This window comes from Morchella sextelata, assembly GCF_020137385.1.
Source record: "Morchella sextelata strain SCLS chromosome Unknown scls_8, whole genome shotgun sequence".
In the NCBI taxonomy this organism is placed as follows: domain Eukaryota; kingdom Fungi; phylum Ascomycota; class Pezizomycetes; order Pezizales; family Morchellaceae; genus Morchella; species Morchella sextelata.
Genome location: NW_025408623.1, coordinates 527,075 through 547,688, shown reverse-complemented (window position 1 = coordinate 547,688; position 20,614 = coordinate 527,075). Strand labels below are relative to the sequence as shown.

Genomic DNA, 20,614 nt, shown 5'->3' with positions numbered 1-20,614 from the left:
ACCTCCACCTCCACCTCCACCTCCACCTCCGCTCCTGCTCTTAACCAGCACACCCCCCACCACCCCCACCTCTACCACCCTCACAAACCCAATACCTTCACCCCCTCCCACCCACTTCCACATACCCGCCACACCCCACCACGTCCACCCTTGCCCAGCACGCCCAATAATCACCGAAACCTGCCGCTATACCTTCCATCGGCAGTCCACACAGCACACCATATCGATTACTGACTGCCTGACTGACTGATCCGATACTCTAGCACCACCAACGACCAACGACGAACACACCACAACCACAGAAACCACACCCACACCCACAGAAAGAATACCGAACCACAACCACAACCACAAGCACAGAAACAGAAGCAATACCTAACCATGCCAATGCCAATGCCAATGCCAATGCCACTACATAGCAACAACAACAACAATAATAATACCACAAGAATGAGCAAGAGAAATTTAAAACGGAAAAAAAAAAAAAAGGAGAGAGAGAAAAAAACAGCCCGATACGCCCTACAAGCAAGCCCTATCTGAGAAAGAAGTAGAGAAGAAGGGGATTATAACAGCAAGAGGAAAATTAACGAGAAATGAATACAGAGCAAGATAAAAGAGACAGAAGCAAGAAAACACGTTCCTAACTAGCTACCAACAGCGAGAGCAGGCAGGCAGGCAGAAAGAATACATATACCACCCAGCACCACCCCTCCCCCTCACCGCCGCCGCGGCGCCTAATACCGCTGTTCTTCCAGCCTAAGCCCTTGCAATCCAAAGCACAGTTCAGCCTTCCTGTCCACCCTACAAGCACCAAAGCACACAAAGGGACAAAAGCAAAAAAAAAAGAAGAAAAAAAGCAATATTCACCCAAAATCACTCGCGCGCTGCTGCTGCTGCTGCTCCTCGCCCAGCATCTGCTGGTGCCTCGTGAGATTCGCCAGCACCGCGCCGCGCATCTCTTCATTGACGTGCCGCTGCCGCATGGCGTCGAATTCGTTGCCTTTGCGTGCTAGACAATCTGCGCTCCCCCAGTCTTATCAGCCACCTGCTCCGCCGCGCCCACCAGAAGGATAGGACGACAGAAAGAAAGAAAGACTCACCAGCATACATCTCCCCCCCCATCAAACTCCACAACCCATCCCGCCCCTTCATCGCATTCTGCAGCGCCGCCCTCGCACTCTTCTCCGCCTGCTCACTCACCACGCCCGTAAAGAACCGCTGACACATAAAGTTGAGCACAATATACGTCATCTGCTGATTCGCGCACTGCGTCGCCAGCTGCAGCGCCACGCTCAGCCAATTCTTCGTCTTGACCAGCTCGCCCCTCTCCGTGGCCTTCACACACGTATACGCGGCCCTCAACAGCCCATTCTTCGTCGCGCCGCACGCCTTCTCCACCCCCGCCAGCAGCGCCTCGGCCCTCACGGGGTCCACGGGCCGCAGGATCAGCACGCTGTTGAGCGTGCTGATGAGCGCGAGCTCGGCGTCGGGCGCGTGCGAGGCTGTGATGGCCGTGTAGCACGAGAGCGCGAGCGGCAGCGCGTTGGTGCCCTGGTAGATGGTGGCCTGCAGGTACAGGATGAGGGCGCCGAGCGGCGGCGGTTGTGTGGGGAGGGCCGAGAAGGCGTCGCGCAGCGCGTTGAAGCCCTTGATGGCGCCGTCCCACTCGGTGCGCACGCACAGCAGGAAGGTGTGGTAGAGCTGGATGTAGCAGCGGAGGGTCTGGCGCCAGACGGTCTTTTCCGTTGCCGCCACGAGCGTCGACGGCCCGGCGGGTGTTGTGGTGGAGGTGGAGTCCGGCTGCTGCTGCAGCAGGCGGTCGATGCTGCGGAGGCCCTCCTGCAGGAAGCGCTCGGCCTTGCCGGCCTCGTCGACGTTCTTCTGGAACTTGCACAGGCCGCTGATGAAGTACCCGACGATGAAGACGTCGTCCTTCGTCAGCCACGTGAAGCTCAGCGTCTCCACGGGCCTCCCCAGCCGCGGCGGGTTCACGGGGATCACAAACTCGCCGCTCTCGGCCCAGGCCGCCCAGCGCTCCTTCGAGTCGAGCATGTGGTGCAGCACCTTCATCTTGCCCTCGCTCTCGGCCGTGCGGCCGAGCATCAGCGAGCACACGATGTCCATCACCTGGCGCAGCACGGCCAGCTGCGCCACCGTCTCGTCGGCCTCCGTCTGGATGCTGTTCGCCTTTGCGAGCGCGCGCTGGGCCGCCTCGACGCCGTCCGTGCCCGCCTGGATGGAGATCATGGCCTCCATGAGGTTTGCGAGCGCGAAGATGGCGAGGTCGCGGCGGCCGTGGGCCGTGTTGGAGATCTTCTGGAGGGTGGTGATGGCTGAGGCGATGTCGTGGATGGGGGAGGAGGGGTCGGTGAGCATGCTGACGCGCAGGAAGCGGAAGCTGTAGGTGTGGTGCGGCATGTCGAGGGTTTCGGACTCGGTGATGCAGGTGTTGAGCATTTTGAGGGAGGCCTTGGGCGTGGTGCGGAGCATGATGCGGGCGAGCAGGTGCTGCATGCGGTGCTTGAGGTCTGTAAGGCTGTTCTGTGCGCGCGGGGTCAGTCTCTGTCTCTGTCCGCCTCTCTCTCTCTGTGTGTGTCTGCCGGGGAGGGAGCTCATCGAAGCAGCTCAAGGCCAACGCCAACGTCAATGATCAGAACAGGAAACCCTACTCTCTGCGCCAACATAATCTACCCGCGCCACAGCACACCCATTAGCCCAGTCCACCCCCAAATCCCCTTCATCCCCCTTCACCCCCCAATCCCCCCCCAGCACACACAGAGAAAGAGAAAAACTCACCCCCTTATTCAGCGCGCCCTCCGCCTCATCGCCATTCTCCGTCTCCTCATGCAGCACCCCGGCATACCTCAACCTCACCAGCGCCTCCATCCTCGGCTGCAGCCGTCCCCCGCCTCCCAGCGCCGCCTCAAAACACCGCAGCCCCGTCGCAACAAGCGCATAATACTCCCTCTCCTCCTCGCCCCCACCAGCGGCGCGGTACCCCCCCGCATGCGCAGCCTCAAGATACGACTCTGCGAGCGACACCAGCAGCAGGTCTGCGCTCGCCGGCGCGGTGGGGGTCGGGGTGGGCCAGCGCGGCGAGGCCTGCGGCGCGCTGATGTCGAAGTTGGTGTATGTTGTTGGCCACTGCTGCTGGACGGGGGTTGTGGGCTGGGCGTAGGGGTGCTGCGGGTGCGGGTGGGAGGGGGGGGTGTAGCTGGTGCTGTGGGTGCTGTGGGTGCTGTGGGTGCTGTGGGTGCTGTGGTTGCTGCTGCTGCCGGGGTCGACGGGGTACCATCCGCCGGCGTTTGGGGCTGTCATGGCCGGTGCATATGATGGGGGCGGGCTGGCTTGCTGGCTGTCTGTCTGTGTGTGTGTGTGTGTGTGTGTGTGGAGCGGAGTGGATGGATGGCGGTGGGTGTGTATGTGGAGTGTGAGTGTGAGAGAGAGAGAGAGAGAGAAGAGAGAGAGCGTGGGTGTCGAGAGTTCGTGTGGTGCGGATTGATGTCTGAAGCCGCGTAGAGGTAACGTGGGGATGACTAATGCGCCCACCAGATCGACCGGGGCTCTAAAAGAAGCAGCAGCGTGGGGGAAAAGGCAATTGTAGAAATTCAAGCTTTTGGTGGCGCCGCACTGCAGCGGGCGCTGATATGATGGTAGCTTTTATCAGTAGATCTCGAGTAGATGGTAGCTTTTATCAGTAGATCTCGAGTCGATGTCCCCTTGGATCTTGATAGATCTTCGAGTGAGTGAGCGAGTGAGGAATGGCACCTCCGGGTTGTCCTTTACTAGACAGATCTGGACAGGAACAGCTGCTCTCCGCCCGCCATCCATGTACTTTACTTCTCTAGCACAAACAGGTGCCTGCCGGGCATCCACAGACCATGAACCGTATACATCTCCTATCTCCCACAAGTTATCGACCCCCCCCCCCCCCCCCACCCCCGATGTTTCCCAGCGGCGCGTGCAGATGTCTGCATATATCCACTTATCTGCGGCTGCGCTTCAATTGCAGTATAGCCCACGATGTCTGAGATATGCACAGAGGTACAGCGCAACTATACATAGATAGATTCCCAACAAATATCAATCCACAGAGCTTCGATTCAAGTCTCCGATGGTGCCCCAAAACTCTCCGCTGCCGGACCCCGATCGTGCTAGTGTGGTTTAGCATTCCTTCGTACTCGTACCTTCCCTTTTGTCACATGTTCTGACATCGGCCCGGAGGTCCCTTGGAGATGCTCCGGGTTCCCCCTGTAGATTTTATTGCAACATCACAGCAAGAGCAGATATATAACTGCATTGCTCTCTCCACCCGGAGAAGCTATTGACTATTCTTTATATACATATAGAACAATTATTATACATCCACTCATTAATCACCCCACTCGCTCACCCTCCACAATGCCCTTCGGCCTCCCCTCCCCCCCCTCCTTCCACCACGCCCTAAAAACCATCCTCCTCCACTCCAAGTCCACCACCACCGCCACCGCCGCTCCCACCCCACTCTCCGCCTTCATCCCCCCGCTGGTCCCCACCTTCTACGCCAACCCCCTCCTCTTCAACGGCCACCTGCAGACCTGCTACACCGCCATCAAGGGCACCGACCCCTACGCCGTCCACTATGCCCGCCGCCACCTCATAAACCCCAACGACGGCGGCCACTTCGCCGTCGACTTTGCCGTCGACCCCTTCGACCCCCTCCCGCCCGCCGACGACCTCCCCGAGCGCACGCGCCACATGCCGCCCGAAACACAGCTGGCCAGCGACGACGACACGCCCATGCTCGTCGCCCTCCACGGCCTCAGCGGCGGCAGCCACGAGGTCTATCTCCGCGCCGTGCTGGCGCCGCTGATGACCGCCGGCGGCTGGGCGGCGTGCGTGGTCAATGCGCGTGGGTGCGCGAAGAGCAAGATCACGACGAAGCAGCTGTTCAATGCGAGGTTCACGGAGGACCTTAGGGTCACGGTGGGGTATCTGAAGAAGACGTTTCCCAATAGGCCGTTGTATGTCATGGGCTTCTCGCTCGGCGCAAACATCTTGACGAATGTGGGTGCTGCGATCATTTCCCCCACTCCCAATTGTTAAGTAAATGCAGCTGGGGGGCTAACGAACAAACGCAGTATCTGGCAGAGGAGGGGGACAAGTGTGTGTTCAAGGCCGCGATTGTCTGCTCAAATCCATGGAACCTCGAGCTCTGCTGCAAGAACCTCCACCGCACCTATCTCGGCCAGATGTACTCCCGAGTCATGGGCGAGTGCGTCCACCCCTCCCCTCCCCCCAAATTACTCAAATCTCTAACATGTCCACAGAAACCTCAAACGTCTCTTCGAGCAGCACGTCCACAACCTCGACCTCCCCGCCGCGCAGGTCGCCGCCGTGCGCGCCGGCGTCCTCATGGACGACTTTGACCGCGCCCTCACCAGCAAGGTCTTCGGCTACGCGACGGTCGGCGCCTACTACCGCGACGCCTCGTCGGTCGACAACTTGCTCAAGGTGCGGGTGCCGACGTTCATCATCCACGCCCGGGACGATCCGATTGCGTGTGACGAGGCGGCGCCGTACGAGGAGGTGCAGGCGACGCCATGGTGCGTCATGGTCACGACGGGGGTCGGCGGGCATCTTAGTTGGTTTGAGCTTGGTGGAGGGCGGTGGTTCGCCGGTGTGGTGAGTTTTTTTGTTGTTGTTGTGTGTGTACCTTTGGAGAGTGTAGGATGGTTACTGATGTGGTGTGCTTGTGGGGTAGATTGTGGACTTCTTGAAGAAGTTTGAGAATGAGGTTGCGGGAGTGGCCGAAGCTGCGGAGCCGGATCATGATGGCGAGGACTTTGATGTAGTTATGCAGTCGGACGCAGCGGCGTCCGATGCCTCCAAAGAACTGTAGTGGACTGTATTGTGGGTATATATGCAGTCTTGCTGACCCTCCCCCCCCACCCACTGCAGTTATATAACTAACATGAAGTATTGGGTCAAGATGAATTATTGTTATGATACCAGATTAGATAGACCGGGATTGCGCCCTTCTTTGTTTTTCTTTCTTTTTTTTCTTTTTCTCCTTTTCCCCCTTCCTTTCTTGGCGTGTTTTAAACGGCGTCCTATGGGGGCGAATGGCCATGCGGTTGCTTGGTTGGTTGGTTTTGTTGCGTGGAGCTGGGTTTAAACCCGTTCATGTGCTGTCACTCGGCTGACTGGCCGGATCCTCGACGGTGCCCAAGTCGTAGATAGAGGTTATGGGTTTGGTTGTTGGATTTTGTAAAGCCGAATATATATATAGGCCCTGGTGATTGTAGGCTAGCCTGCTATACGTTACCCTGGAGAATCATCTATCATTGGTCTGGCTAGATCTCCGGGGCGGTATGTAGTTAGCCCCACCTACAACAAACCCCGCCTGTGGTTTCAGGAGCGGCTTCTACTGAATGTCAGTTCCCGGCTAGAGGCGTAGAAAGAGATAGTAATGATAAAAGAAGGGGATATATACCGTTATTTGCTGTGGTGTGTGTGGATGGATGGTCCGAGTGAGCGGCTGTGAAGAAGCATGCCAATCGGTCACCCGGTTTCCCAATTAAGCCACGAAGTTATCCAAGAGAGGCCCTGAACAGATCGAAGAGTTGGGCGAGAATTGCTCCCCGGTTCTTGATCTCACGTTCCATTCATGGGAGTGGATTGTCGTTTGCGGCTTGGAATGCCGCGTGCAGACGTCGGTTTCGATATAAGGTCTAAAGCGTAACATGTATCCATGGTTATAGTGCGTAATGAATTAGTTAGATGCTGGAGAGGAATAATTTGATGGGTTATGTCACCTAGTTCCCGATTGGCGGCCCAGTCTGTAATCGAGTTCTTCATTACATACATGTAAGTGGTTAGTGTCGGCTCTGCAAGTATAATTGTAAAATATGGGCGTAGAAGACTGCCCACCAGGTTCGGCATCATGTGTTAGAGTTTCTGGTAGGAATATTGTATGTATGGGAGGTTTCTCGGCAGAAGTAACATCATAGACGATGGTTCTATTAAGAGGTTCGGAGGAAGTCTCGCTAAATACTCTGCTAACTGACCCCTATGCCATGCTAATACCACGTGTCCGCCACGACATCTTCAACACATTTTGAACAGATCTCTGTAACTACTAACGGCGGTGCGGTGTTGAGAAGCGATGGGGGAGGTGATCTGTCAGGATCGGGCGAGGAAATGACCAAAACCTAATCCAAACTAGCTACCTTGAGCTTTGTCTGTGGGGATACCTGTCTGTAAAACTCTGTCTACAGATATGTAACTCTAATGGACCGACGCGACATCTTTACAATAGTAAGATTCGACTGCAGAACCACCAACATCCTTCAGTCTTCTTTGGCCCCACAGTAGTGGAAGATCCATTATACAACCACTGGCCTCCAATTCCAGAGGGAATGGGAGGCTGTCAATCTCTCCTGCAATATCAAAATGTTTCTCGGTTGTTCAGCTCGGTGGAGAACGTCTCTCGACAGCCACCGTTCCCAGGTTTGGTTAGGGCTAGGGTTGTATCGAACACTACCACGCATATGTAAACCAACATCAGTGACAGCTGATCGTTGATCGGCTTATGTTTGAGGCTTGGTTTCTGAAAACAAAGCAGAGAATGAAGGGCCTTTCCAGAAGAGAGTACAGTGCTTTGTGGCCATAAACATGGTTCCGGTTGTTGCTGTGTCGAGGTCAATGATCGTTTGACCACCTTTTACTATCCCACTAGTAGTTCCACAAGATGCGGAAGTAATACTCACCTCGCCAGCATTAAATTGCCGCTTACCTAATATTTTCACGCAGTTTTAGAGCAGTTTCCTACCAGGTTTTCCTTAATAAGCGGCAATTTAATTCTGGCACTGTGAGTACACTGCTTCGTTCCAAATACGCTTTTGATTCACTTTATGGGTTATATTCTGCGGTGCTGCCATATTAGTTTCAACTTTTCAGTGCTGTCGATACCTAACGCCTTTTATTTTTGATTTGATCTCCCATAATTCCCTCCCGCACAGGACGTCATTAAGCATATGATATATATGATACAAAGTAAAGGTACGCAATTTTACAAAGAGAAGAAGAAAACGAGAAGCAAACACAAAGGACCCAAAACAATAAATACTTTTTTTTTTAGTCTCAAGCGAATGCGACTTTTTTCGCTCCAGACTTCTTCTGGATGTAGGCCTTTGCTGCCGATTTGACCTTGTCGCCGTCTTCATCGCTCTTCCGTTTGCGCTTGTTGCGGATGGCGTCTTTGGCGGTCTCCATCTTGGATTTCCTCTGCTCGTTGCGCGCCTCCTCTTCTTTGCGGCGGGCTTCGCGGATCTCTTCGAGTTTGCGCTGTGATACTGTGTTAGCGCAATTAAACCAATGTGTAACAATACGAAGAGGCGTACCGAGCGCTCAAGCTTAGACTGGATCTGTCCATCCTTCGAATCATTGACTCTCAACAAAATCGACATCATCTTGTCCTACACACGCACTACCAATTAGCCCTCTTCCCCTCTTCCCCACCTATCCCCTCAATTCCCACATACCTTGTCTTCCACAAACACCTTCCCCTTCTTCTTCCCCTTCGGCTGGACCACGCCCGCAGGCGTGATCATATTCAGCTTCGGCAGCTCCTTCTCCAGCTTCGCCAGGTCCGCCTCACGCCTCTTCTTCGGGTCCTTCTTCTTCCCAATCTGCGCTACACCCGCGGTCGTGTGTGTCTTCTTGACGAACTTGCGCTTCTGCTTCGGCGCCGGCGTCGACAGGTCCTGCTTTTTGTTCTTGTTGCCTGCGGCGCCCGGTTTCTTGGCGGCGCCGGGCTTTTTGGAGAGGGTTTTGGAGTTGCTGCCGGCAGGTTTGGAGGCGCCGCGTGTGGTTCCCATTGTTGAATTTGCTGTAGGGGGGTGGTGTTAACTGGGTGGGTGGTGGGTGGTGGGGGTAATAGTCGGTGGTGAGCTTGGAGAAAAGTTTCGTGAGGCTTAAAGTTTGCTTGTGTTACCGTCGTGGGTTGGATGGGTTAGGGTTTCTAGGTTACCCGGAGAAGGGGGTGCGCTCATCAGGCGTCACTCGGTGCTTGGGAGGGTTTGTGACAGGGGGGGTGGGCGGTTTTTCTTTCACGGATAAAAGAGTGTTTCTAGGCACTTCTGTACGTCCCCCCAGAGACATGTCACAGGATTCACTATGTGACGGAAGAAAGATGTCACAGAAGACTATTTTGACTTCTCGGCGGACCAGGGCTTTCAGGAAAACTTTATTGTCCGGTTATCGAAACTTTCGAGTTTGTGTTCAGGGAAATCTTTTTTCTCTGTAGGACATGTGCACAGCATGAGCGCCATGAGGCTCTAGCTTCTTTGTTTCCCCCTGGGGCCCTTAACTATTTTCGGCTCGTTCCGGAACAGAGGACGTTGAGAAAAACTTTTGAATGAGTCACGAGTCCGAGGAGGGCTCAAGTAGCAAACGTTGACTATTGTTCTCACAGCAACATGGCGCAGCGGAAGCGCGCCGGGCTCATAACCCGGAGGTCCCTCGATCGAAACGAGGTGTTGCTATCAAGTTCAATCCCGAGTGCCTGCACTTGGGTTTCTTTTTTTCATATATTTATTTTTTCCTGATGAGCTCATCAGGTACTACAAAGTAACAATACTACTATGCCTGTCTTACTTAATTAATCTAACCTTGCGCTAGAGTAAATCGGTTCCCGTTTGCGTTTGTTTACTCATCAACATGATCATCAGGCATATATAAGGTCTTATCAACTGATAACGAAAAGTACCTACCACCGCCATGTAAGAACGTCCTTCCTCTTTGTCTTTTGCGCCCTGCGACCTGCGATCTTCAAGCGCAAATCTCCGAGAATCTTTATGAGGATGTTTGCCCTTACAAGGTGTATTCGGCTGACGGATTTTGCAGTACAGGGTTTTGTATCTAAATTGGACACCGGGGCGCACTCCCACTATGGACTTTTTCTATAACTTGCCTCGATTGATCGCTATGACGATACCAATCAGAGATCGGCTGTCCAAGATCCGAATCAAGCGCTGTCTCATCTCCGTGCCTGTCTGTATCCTTTGCTCTGTGGGTATGGGTATTGGTATGGGTATAGGTCTGGAGGGGGAAAATATCGGGGAAATAGAATCGTTCTTTTACAGCGATAGACTAACTACATGTATGGGGACGGGCCAGGTACTCTAGTACTTTTTGTTTCTTTTAAAGTAGAAGTTTCATGATCTTACGCCAAGTACCTACTACCAAGCTGCGTGCCATGGGTTTGGGTACAAGACTAAAAACAAGGCGTGTAGGGGTTGTGGTACAGTGGCCATCCATCATGTAGTTAACAAGCCCCATGGTTTCACGAGATCATTCCACGGACGGATGACACCCCTTATCCCGACGCAACTCGGTAGCCGATCACATTCTCCACACATACACACATACACACTGCTGCTGCTGCACAGTCTGCACACACACACACACCAGATCATATCGCGGTTCTCCGGGCTGTTTTGTCCAGGCCTTATGAAAACCCAACCAGCAGCGCAGCACAGCAGCACAGCAGCACCAGTGGATGCAGTGCACAATCACAATCTCCTTATATTTGCTACCGTTATTTGCTTTTCCCCCACCATGTATGTCCCGCACATTACATACATGACGTCGGCATGCCTCACAAGGCCGCTGCGCCCGCCCCCATCGAAGGGTCCGGGTCTCAAACTCGATTTTGTTATCCAGCTGGAAGGTTTTAAAAAAAAAGAACTTCTCGAAGGAATCGTGTGATCTCTACCAGCTGCTGAGAGACTGAGACATTCTCCATCACCGATTCGGTAATGTCCAGCTCGATACGGTTGGCAATCCCCACGGTGTTATTGATGGAGGGAGGGAGGGGAGGGGCTGCGTCCACATCTGCCGCTGGGCCTGTTCAGCGGAAAAAAAAAGGCTGATTTGGAATGTCTGCTCAGCGATATGCAACAGCGGGATGGGAAATGGCGTCTTGCCTGATGTCTAGACAAGACATCATTGGACTGGGCGGATGAGATAGGGTCGTCCTCGACCTCATCGTTGGGCTGAAACATCCTAGTGGGTGCAGGTGGTTTTATTGACTGGACTATTTCCCTTGCGGACTGTTTCCAAGTCAAGGGTTTGGTTGATTATTGATCAAGTATGGCGTAAAAAACCTATATGCGATTTCGACCGTTCTTACAGATGTCGACGCACGATCATCGATGGTTTCTACTTGCTACGCACATGGTGCAACAACTGTTGGGCGTTACTGACTAGAGGGAAAAATTGCACTCCATGTGTGTTATGGGCCATTTTCCTGATAGGTATCAATTTACAAAATACTGGCGGCAGTCACATGCTCTCACTCGTCTTACTTTTTTTTTTTCTTTCAAAAATTGCGGGTTATTTTTTCATGCTCAATTTTGCATCGATAAGGGCGCTGTTGTCGCAGAAACCAATTTTTTCGATTCGGGATAATACACAATCTTGAACGAGAAAACCCCTGGGGCTAGATTCCACCCCTTGCGCAGACCAGTACAAGAAACGCCAAGGAAAGCCTGATATTGCCAGTCGATACAAACAAATTGCATACTCTCTCGTATGAGCAGACTGGTCAAACAATCGAACCTTCATATACGGTATTCTTAGGGCATACCCCAGCTGAGAAGACGTCTATTATGTGCCATTTCGGATCGGCTCGCCTTCTTCGGTTTTGACTTGAAGTGGTCTTTCTAGCTTCACTAAAGTTCTAGATCTAGTGCGCATACAAAACGCCCATAACTAGGGCCATAAAGTGGTAGAAGCTTCATCTATAGTCGCACTTGCACGTATGTACGCCCGATAAGCTAAGCATCTGTGCGAGTGACCCTGTATGACTAATACACAAACCTATGATTGCTCAGGAACGACATTGAAGCTTAAGTAGTTAGTCCTTCCTGTGAAACCAGTGATTTCACAGAGTCAATAACAGCAGGGGTATCCCTTTAATGCTTCACCAATTACCTCAACACCATCTTGGTAGGAGGAGACCATCGCAAGGATCGTGGCTTTATTTTCCCTAGCTAAAAGCCTTTGGGGATATCGCGCGTGCAGTTATTAAGTGCCGGTCACGAATGATTTTGCATAACACACCCCCTGTGGTCCCCAGAAATAAATAAAAAAAAAATTACAGCGGCAGTTATATTGACCCCATGTAATGCATGCGCAGAGAAGATCATTTCATTGTGTTTCCTGGTATTCCTCTTACAACGTGTAACTTCCCCTGCTTAAGTTCCGCTATCCCTTTTCCGGCCGAGGTTTATAATTTAGGACCCCCCTCCCTCTTTCCTCCCCCACGTGATTGCCAGAGGTTCATATCTAATCACTCGGTGGTTGGGGGCCCGCAATAATTGATTACTTTAATTTACCGCATAGTTCCAACACAAAAATTGTCCTCAGGACCTTCCAGAGCGAACATTTAAGGCTTCGGTATAACTCAGTGGGATCACCGGTGACGTCTTAAGGAAGGAGGGGAGCACTCCTTACCTTAAAAAACGCTTGTTGGAATTAAGGATTCCCCAAGCATAAGAGAGTCAGTCGGGAAATTCTGCATCAGAAAAACCTGGATCCTGTAAATGGATGAACCATGTGGCTGGATTTATTTTCCTGAGGACCGAGAAACGAACAAGTCAATTCGTGACCGGCTGCAGAATTTTTATTTTTCTCTTTTTTTTTTACACCTTATTTGTTTTTTTTAAATTTGTACAGAATGATTACCACCGGGAATGTGTGTAGTTCTCCTTCCCGTCCTGTGCAATGATGAGATGTTCGCTTGGGCTTACTGAAGAAAGTCATGTTGCAACGTCTCGCCCCCTCCCCCTTGAAGGGGGAATGATGCTCGTTAGGGTATCCAGCCACTCACTCGAACTGCGCGAGCCGCCGCCTGCGCCTCGGTGTGGAAACCCTTTTTTTTTTCTTGCTGCTGAGCTGATGCTGTGCTTACAGGGAGGGATCAAATTTCCATGGACATGGGTCTGACATGAATACTTATCATATAATAGGTTGCATTGGTTATTAGAGCCCACCAGATACAGCATATCAACTGGGTGTCATGAATCCAACTGTTCTCATTTGATAATCACTCCCAGATGGCAGCAGTTTGCCAAAACCAACAATCCAGATTTCCTCAGCTATGTCTGTCTAGCCAGAGGCCCTGCTGCGTGTGACCAATGAATTGAATTTGCCCCGGGGGAGGGGATTTTGGGGTTGAAGGGGAGGGGGGTGGGGCGGGGCGGTGATTTGAACCGTATTCTTTTGCTCTCTCTCTCTCCCTCTGGTCTACATATGCACATTGTTTTTCTATCAAGTCTCTCGATCGAAGCCGGTGTTTCGTTTTCCATGCGCTGTGTCTCAGACCGTCTACGGGTGTGTATGTACTGTGTTTTCCTACTCGTACGGGTTATCATACTACCGAGATTCCTAATCGATGATAATACCCCCCCCCCCGGGCTCCCTCCCTCCCCGGATAAGTTGTTGTATTGTTGTTGTATGTAAGCAAGGATCGACAGTGACCAATACGTAAAACCGCATACTAGCCCTGCAGTTTGTTGCTTGCTCTGGTCTACTGTTTCAAGCGAATTTCCCAGCATGTAGGTTTTGGGGTTAGTCAATCTACAATAATTGACCCCTTTCAAACCCTAGTCGATACATGTAGGTACTTATCAGTAGCTTAGTTAGTAGTTACTCCAAGATCTATCTATCTTACCCCCCCCCCCCCTCTCCCTTTTCCTCCCCGCGCCGCCGCCGCCCCTTCCACCCCTCCTCCCTCCTCGGCGGCGGCTCTTTTGCACTCTTCTCTGGGATATCATGTTTTTTTTGTCAAGATTGTGCAAGTTGGAGGAGCAGACGGATGGAGGCCCGAACATAATCGAACATTCCATCAGCTCCAGATTGTCGATCTCCGCTGCTGGTGCGACATTTAACTAGGAGATCGACTGGCTGGATACGTATGATTATCGATTCCAAACACTTGAGTAACCTCGAGGTTTGCTGCAGCAAAGAGAAGCGGGCTCTTAGCGGAGATCACAAGTGTGGTGTAGAATCAGGGACCCGGGAAATAGTAGCTGAGGAGAAACGAGGGGGGTATGTAGGTAGATGGAGGAGAGCTGTGAGTGAGGGGAGCGTGCCTGTAATGTAGTTATATGCCCGATGAAACAACTCTCGCTAGCACCACCATCTACTTTTTTGTTTAAAAAATAAATGAGCAATTTATGGGTTGCGTTCTTTTCCGGAGAAATACAAGAGAAAAGGGACAGCTCATTAGAATACAGGGAAAGGAAACCAGGAGAAAAGGAAACTTAAGAGGAAAACAGAGCAAAATATAATTCAGGCGGAATACCCATACACCCCCCGTAATAATAAAATAGAAAAAAAATAGAAAAACATTTAATACCCCTCTCTCCAACGTTACTCTGTTACCCGTTCCATTCAAAGGTGCCTGACTTGATACATCAGATGAAAGCTGGCTATGATGCTTAGCAACGATCCACGCCATCGATCGAGCGCGATACTAGCCCTAACCCCTTCATAATGCTTTCTTCCACCAGCAATAACCAGCACCTTTTTTTGAGCCAAAGAGAAAGAGAAATAAAAATGAAAAATGAAACAACGAAAACGAAGACGCCATTTTTAAGAATTTTTTTTCGTTTGGCGAACACGTGGGTAATCCATGACCTTCTCTTTCGCCCAGAAACCCTATCTCAACACCAAAGCAATCCACCTTTTAATGAATTCGCTCGCCAGCTCAGAAAGAAAAAAAAACAACCTCTGAACTAGTAGTTAAACATTGGGTGGTTTATAAAGCCAAAGGGCTTGCTTGCTTGAGAAGAGAAACCGTATACAAAAGAAAACGAAAAAAAGGTAGTCGTCACCACACACCACCCAAGAGCCATCCCAACCGTGCAAACACAGCCTTGCATTTCCTACACCTTTGCCCACAGCAGCCATTTAACGGAAAATTAAGATGCCACCCAATTTCCAATGTGCCGTATCGTATCGTAAACCATCCTTTGTGCTGTCGCATCTGGCGTCGTTATGCCTTTTGAAGAAAAAAACTGAACGAATGGAAATATGTGTTGGGAATAAACGCTCTCAATCCAGCTTGGCCATCATCTCCTCTCTAGTCATCGGAACCAGGTTGTCAATATCGATGCCACGTGCTAGCAATGCCGGGCGAGCATGACGCGGTACCAGCCGCTCGTTAAGCTCAGGCGAGATAGAGAGCTCTGTAAAGTTATCAGCATTGAAAATCTTCCATGCAAACCAGCGAAGGACAAAACATACCGTGCCTAGTAAAATCGAATAGACGGGGCAAATCCTTCACACCACCACTGCCGCGGGAGTCGGGCAATTTGGTCGCTGGGTCACGCAAGTCATCGAAGAATGGATGGCACATAGCCTCGATTGCTGAGAGACGCTGTGTCGGTGTGTACTCTAGGAGTCTTGAGATAAGATCAATGGCCTCCGTTGAAGCTTTACGGAAAACCTAAAGCAGCATTAGAGCTTTGTCCATAAATACCACCAATACAAGAAATAAATTATATACCTTCGAGAAGGGGTGTGGCTTGATCTGTGGGAACTTGTGCTCCATATAGTTCGGGTTCATAGTCCTGATCTGCTCCCGTGTTGGGGTTCCAAGGACCTTAATGATCTCGACTAGCTGATCTATTCCCGACTCTCCAGGGAAAAGCGGCTGTCCCAGCATCAGTTCCGCCATCACACAACCCGTGGACCATACGTCTAAACCTTAAGTTAGAAACGTTTCACAAACCAGTGTAAAAGGGTTATCCGTACCGATTTTGGGAGTATAGTTCGTAGCACCGAATATCAACTCAGGAGCACGATAATACCGCGAGCAAATGTACGAGACATTGGGCTCGTTCTCGACCAAGATCTTCGCACTACCGAAGTCACACAGCTTCAAAACACCTGATGCAGGGTCGAGCAGGAGATTCTGGGGCTTGATGTCTCGATGGCAGATTCCCTGCGAGTGAATGTATGCAAGAGATCGGAAAAGCTGGTAGATGTAAAGCTTTACTTCTAATATGGGCATCGTAGTCTTCATCTTGTTGAAGTATCTTGAGGCCCGGTAAACTGTCTCTGGAACAAACTCCAAGACAAGGTTGAGGTAGACCTCGTCTTTCTACAAAACAGTTAGCTATCACCAGGAACCATTAAAGAAGGGAGTTATGAGAGCACTCGCACTCACCCGCTCGCCATTCGAATAATAGAAGGCTTTGAGCTCAACAATATTTGGGTGCCGCACGATCCGCATGATTTGCAACTCACGGTTCTGTAGTGTCGTATATGTTAGAGGGTATCGAATACACTGCTTTGCTTCATTGAAATACCAACCTTGAACCGTTTATCCTGCAATACACGCTTGATTGCGGCATCATCGCCGTTAGGTGATAGTTTCGTTTGAAAAACCACTCCAAAAGAACCGTTCCCCACAATCTTGCATTGTGTATACTGCATCTCCCTTGTCTCCCCTGTCAAACCATCCTGCACTTTTTCTCGAATAACCTCTGTGCATGAAGGTTAGTAAGAATATAATACACATATGCCACGAAGGATATGTGAGAATGGATAAGAATTGATTGACTTGCCTCCCATTCGCAGGCCAGAGAAGGCAGCAGGTCTGTTTTGTGACATTATGACAGCTGCCGTGAAAAAGGAAAATGCCGAGGATGAAGGTTGAAGGATATAATAATTGAAGAAACGGCCGTACTGATGGGAACGATTAAGATGATGGGTGAAATAGACAGGGCTAAACAGCCAGCGAACACCAGCAAAACCACGAAAGAAAGACGCTCAACAAAGACGGAAAACCAGACAGTGATCCAACACCGAGTCGATGAGCAGCGAGTACTCCAACGACCAGCAGTTCCAACCTCAAAAGCTTTATAACTGAGAGTGAATCTCGAAATCTAGCGTACGATTGAAGTAAGGGACGGAAGAGGATGGAGGTGATGAGCTGTTGAGGTTAAGAACTAAGGTTGATGATTTGCACACGAACACTGATAGTGTGAGGGTTAGGTGGCGCAAGGAATGTGCTGGCTAGTTTGGCAGATTAGCGGGTTACGTTAACAATAGATGATTAGGACGGTTAAGAGGAGAGAAGACCCTGAAAACACAGGGGATGATCTTGAATTGGGGGGGGGGGGATGGATAGATAAATCAAGGGGACATACCGAGATGGTCGAGACAGAGGGTGGAAAGTTATGCAACACGTCCAAGTACCGAGATGAGCAAGCGAGGTAACTTTAGTCGACAGCAGCGACGACAGGGACGTGAGAGCGAAAGGGATTTGTTGACAGAAGGGGATGGGTTATCTTGATAATGGGTTGTGATGATGACCTGTGGTAATGAGTTTTGTGGTGGTGGGGTGAAGAGGAGGGTGTTTGGCGGGGTTGACGGAAGGGGATTGGGTTGGGAAGAAAGAGAGAAGAGAACGGTGCAAGAGAGAAGGTGAGTAAGAGGTAGCGACGATAGTGATGAATTGACGATAATGGATGAAGAAGGAGAGCAGGAGAAGAAGGAAGAGAAGGAGGGGGGGTTGGCAGGTGGATCAGGGCTCTGCGCAGGCGAGTGCAAGAGAGGAGAAAGGTGGGTGGATTTTGGAGGACTTTTAGTGTCGGATAGAGTTTGGGCTTCTTGAGCGCCGGATGTGGTTGTGATGTATTGGTGGGCAGCAGAGAGGGGTCAACAACGTTGCTTGCTTGCTTCTTGTTGCGGATAGTGGGGACCTGGACTCGACTGCAAGGGTTTTTTCGACTGAGGAAAGCTTCCGAAAGTATCGTGCGTCGAATCTCAAATCTCACGACAGTTGAATAATAAATAACTACGATCAAAAAAGATTACCAGGGTGAATTCAAAGTGCACGAGAATAGGCAAAGAAAGAAAGAAGAGAGAGAAAATGGGCGCCAGGAGGCAAATTGGGGCTGTCTGATAATGGATTGGGCGGCGGTGACCCAGATGATCTGATTGATTCGTCTAGCCTACTGACTGACTGACTGCGTCGCTGTTCAATCAATCAAGCAACTAAGGCTGCTTTTGGAAGCCGTCCAAATCGTGGTTGCAACGGGTCAAATTATGATCCCGGAAGAAATGTGAGTTCCGGAATTTTTTGTTGTTTGGATCCGCACTTTCAGGATCCGGGGAATCATGATTCCTGCAATTCTTTTTTTTTCCTGTTGCAACCCAATTCAATTCTGTGAGAGCCTTCCATCTCCGCACCCGACACAACCCCTCAAACAGCCTGAGAATCTGATCCTGCGCGCACTACCCAACAACCAATGCCTCCAAAATCCAAAGCGGTTTGGGACGATGAAAAAGACAAGCTATTGTTAAAGCTTTTATTGAAGCAAATAAAAGCTGGCAAGCGGTCAGATAATGGTTTTAAGAAGGAGGCATGGGTGCAGATAACTGCAGATTTCAACTCTGTTTTTTCGCCCGGTTGTGAAAGAGAGCAGGTTAAAACCCGTGTTTTTGCAGTAAGTGGATATGGGCATATATATTATTTCAGTCATAGATTTAATAAGAGTCATAGTTGAAAAAAAAATTGGATGTTTTCCAAAAGCTTTGCGAGAATTCGGGTTTCGGTTGGGATTCTGAAAGAAAAATCCCGACCGCTCCTGACGATGTCTGGGATACATATATTCAGGTGTTTTTCTTATATTCTAAACAGTACTATTTACAGATGCTAACGTGTAGCATACAATAGTATCATAAAGACGCAAAGCAATTCCGACACAGAACTTTACAGCACCATGATATGTTATACGAAATATTCTCAAAATCGGTTGCGACTGGGCTATTTGCTTCTGCTACTACACAATCTCAATCTAGTGCTTCTTCATCTACACAACCAGTTTCTACCGAAGATTTTGAAAACCAATACACGGATATAGACGGTGAAAAATCAGATTACGACGATCCTCTACACATATCCGAGTCACGGCATAGTACACCTATTCCTATGTTCAGCCGGAAACGTTTGAGAACTGAAACGGAAAGCCCACCATCAATTTCAGCCCAAACATACAATACAACTGTAAAGAAACCACGGACTGCTACACATGCTGCAGCGGAGGGCTTGAATGAGCTTGCAAAAGCTTTCAAAGAGGCCAAACAAATCCGTGCCCCACCGCCTATTACCAAACTCGAACAAGCATTAGACAAAATGACCGAATTTGTTGAAGAAGGGAAATGGTCAGAAGAGGATTATATGTTGGCATATGAAATAATGTTGAAGGATGACAGGCACGCAATCTTTTTCTGTAGTGCACCGGAACATATCAAATTGGGCTGGGTCAAAAAGAAGAAATCAGTGTCGGATACAATAGATAGGGTAGAAAACACTGCAGAGGGCGTATAAATATACCTATCCGTCCCTGTTGCAGATGTACCTAACATAATCGCGCCAAATTTGATCGGCAATTTTGTCTCTTGCTTTGCTTGCTAGATCACGTTCAGATCTTGTAGCTGGCCAGATCGTTCTTCCTTGATCACTCAAACCGTTGGACCCATAATCAAGTCTTTCATTCTCCAAATCCATCTCATCCAATGCTAAATCAAAAAACTGATCCAAACCATCAAGGCTATGCATTCGTATAAAGTTGTGTAAACAGCAAAGCGCTTTCACCAACCGCACCTGTGTCTCAAGCTTGTACTCACATTGAGTCTTCAAAACTGGAAAGCGTTTCTTTAATACACCAAAAATTCTTTCTACCGCATTGCGCAGGGAAGCGTGTCTTAAATTGAACAGCTCTTTCGCATTCTCTGGTCTTTGTTTACCTTGTGCAAACTCCTTCAAGTGGTAGCGAACACCTCTATAAGGAGTGAGAAAGTGCGGAGTCAAACCGTAGCCAGCGTCAGCCAAATAATATTTATTGCCAGTGGTCGGCATAGTAAAACCTTTCGTCAATGCGTCTTCAAGGACTTTGCTGTCATTCGCTGATCCCTCCCATCCAGCAAGAACATATTGGAAAGTGAGATCAAAAGAGCAGACAGCGAGAATATTTTGAGCCATAAAACCCTTACGGCATCTATATGCTGCTGCTGGAACATTATCTCCAGTAATGCGAACGGGAATCAAAGACCCGTCAATTGCACCTATGCAATCTTTAAAATACGGATAGAATTTAGGATTGCTGGTAATCTCGATTGGAGTTGATACGTCGCGAGATGGTTCAGTTTCGGTAGGTAGCATTATGTATTTTGAACTCATATCATCAAGCGCATTCAAAACTTTGTTGAAATACCTATTTACTGTTTCTCCTGAGTGCTGGAAACGACTTGCTGTAACGCGAGTAACAGCGGAGTTCGTTACCATATAGGTAAACATATGAACCTGCTGCTCAACAGATACAAAGCGGGAATCGCTCAAGTAACCACCTTTCCTAAAAGCCTGGCACAGTGAATCAAAAACAGGTCGTTCCATTCTCATCTCCTCCCGGAAAAATCTGGGGTTATTGCAATCCAAAACTTCTTGGGTCCACTGCTCTCCAGAAAGCTTAGAGGTATTGAACGGCTCTCTTACTAAAGGAGCCAAAACTGTCGTGCCGTAAATTCCTCCTAACAACAAGAGAAGGTTTTG

General features: G+C 50.0%; 5 protein-coding genes across 5 annotated transcripts; 2 read left to right on the top strand and 3 right to left on the bottom strand.

The window, feature by feature from the left end:
- Positions 1-863: 863 nt before the first annotated feature.
- On the bottom strand, positions 864-3,318 carry H6S33_012366 (uncharacterized protein; the record flags this gene model as incomplete). Its single annotated transcript, XM_044843709.1, has 4 exons — positions 864-1,018; positions 1,101-2,541; positions 2,670-2,687; positions 2,797-3,318. The coding sequence occupies 4 exons, from the start codon at positions 3,316-3,318 to the stop codon at positions 864-866; spliced, it is 2,136 nt and encodes a 711-aa protein (XP_044695015.1).
- Positions 3,319-4,401: 1,083 nt separating this feature from the next.
- H6S33_012365 (uncharacterized protein) lies at positions 4,402-5,892 on the top strand (the record flags this gene model as incomplete). The annotated part of the gene is made up of 5 exons (XM_044843708.1): positions 4,402-5,046; positions 5,121-5,254; positions 5,310-5,664; positions 5,744-5,830; positions 5,882-5,892. Coding segments are annotated over 5 exons (1,232 nt in total), but the record flags the coding sequence as incomplete, so codon positions are not given.
- A 2,232-nt stretch (positions 5,893-8,124) lies between these two features.
- On the bottom strand, positions 8,125-8,861 carry H6S33_012364 (uncharacterized protein; the record flags this gene model as incomplete). Its single annotated transcript, XM_044843707.1, has 3 exons — positions 8,125-8,328; positions 8,385-8,459; positions 8,526-8,861. The coding sequence occupies 3 exons, from the start codon at positions 8,859-8,861 to the stop codon at positions 8,125-8,127; spliced, it is 615 nt and encodes a 204-aa protein (XP_044695013.1).
- A 6,244-nt stretch (positions 8,862-15,105) lies between these two features.
- Positions 15,106-16,668, bottom strand: H6S33_012363 (uncharacterized protein; the record flags this gene model as incomplete). Its single annotated transcript, XM_044843706.1, has 7 exons — positions 15,106-15,239; positions 15,298-15,499; positions 15,560-15,753; positions 15,808-16,156; positions 16,223-16,306; positions 16,369-16,541; positions 16,623-16,668. The coding sequence occupies 7 exons, from the start codon at positions 16,666-16,668 to the stop codon at positions 15,106-15,108; spliced, it is 1,182 nt and encodes a 393-aa protein (XP_044695012.1).
- Positions 16,669-18,311: 1,643 nt separating this feature from the next.
- H6S33_012362 (uncharacterized protein) lies at positions 18,312-19,393 on the top strand (the record flags this gene model as incomplete). Its single annotated transcript, XM_044843705.1, has 3 exons — positions 18,312-18,509; positions 18,566-18,679; positions 18,740-19,393. 3 exons carry the CDS (start codon positions 18,312-18,314, stop codon positions 19,391-19,393), a joined length of 966 nt encoding a protein of 321 aa, XP_044695011.1.
- Positions 19,394-20,614: the final 1,221 nt, after the last annotated feature.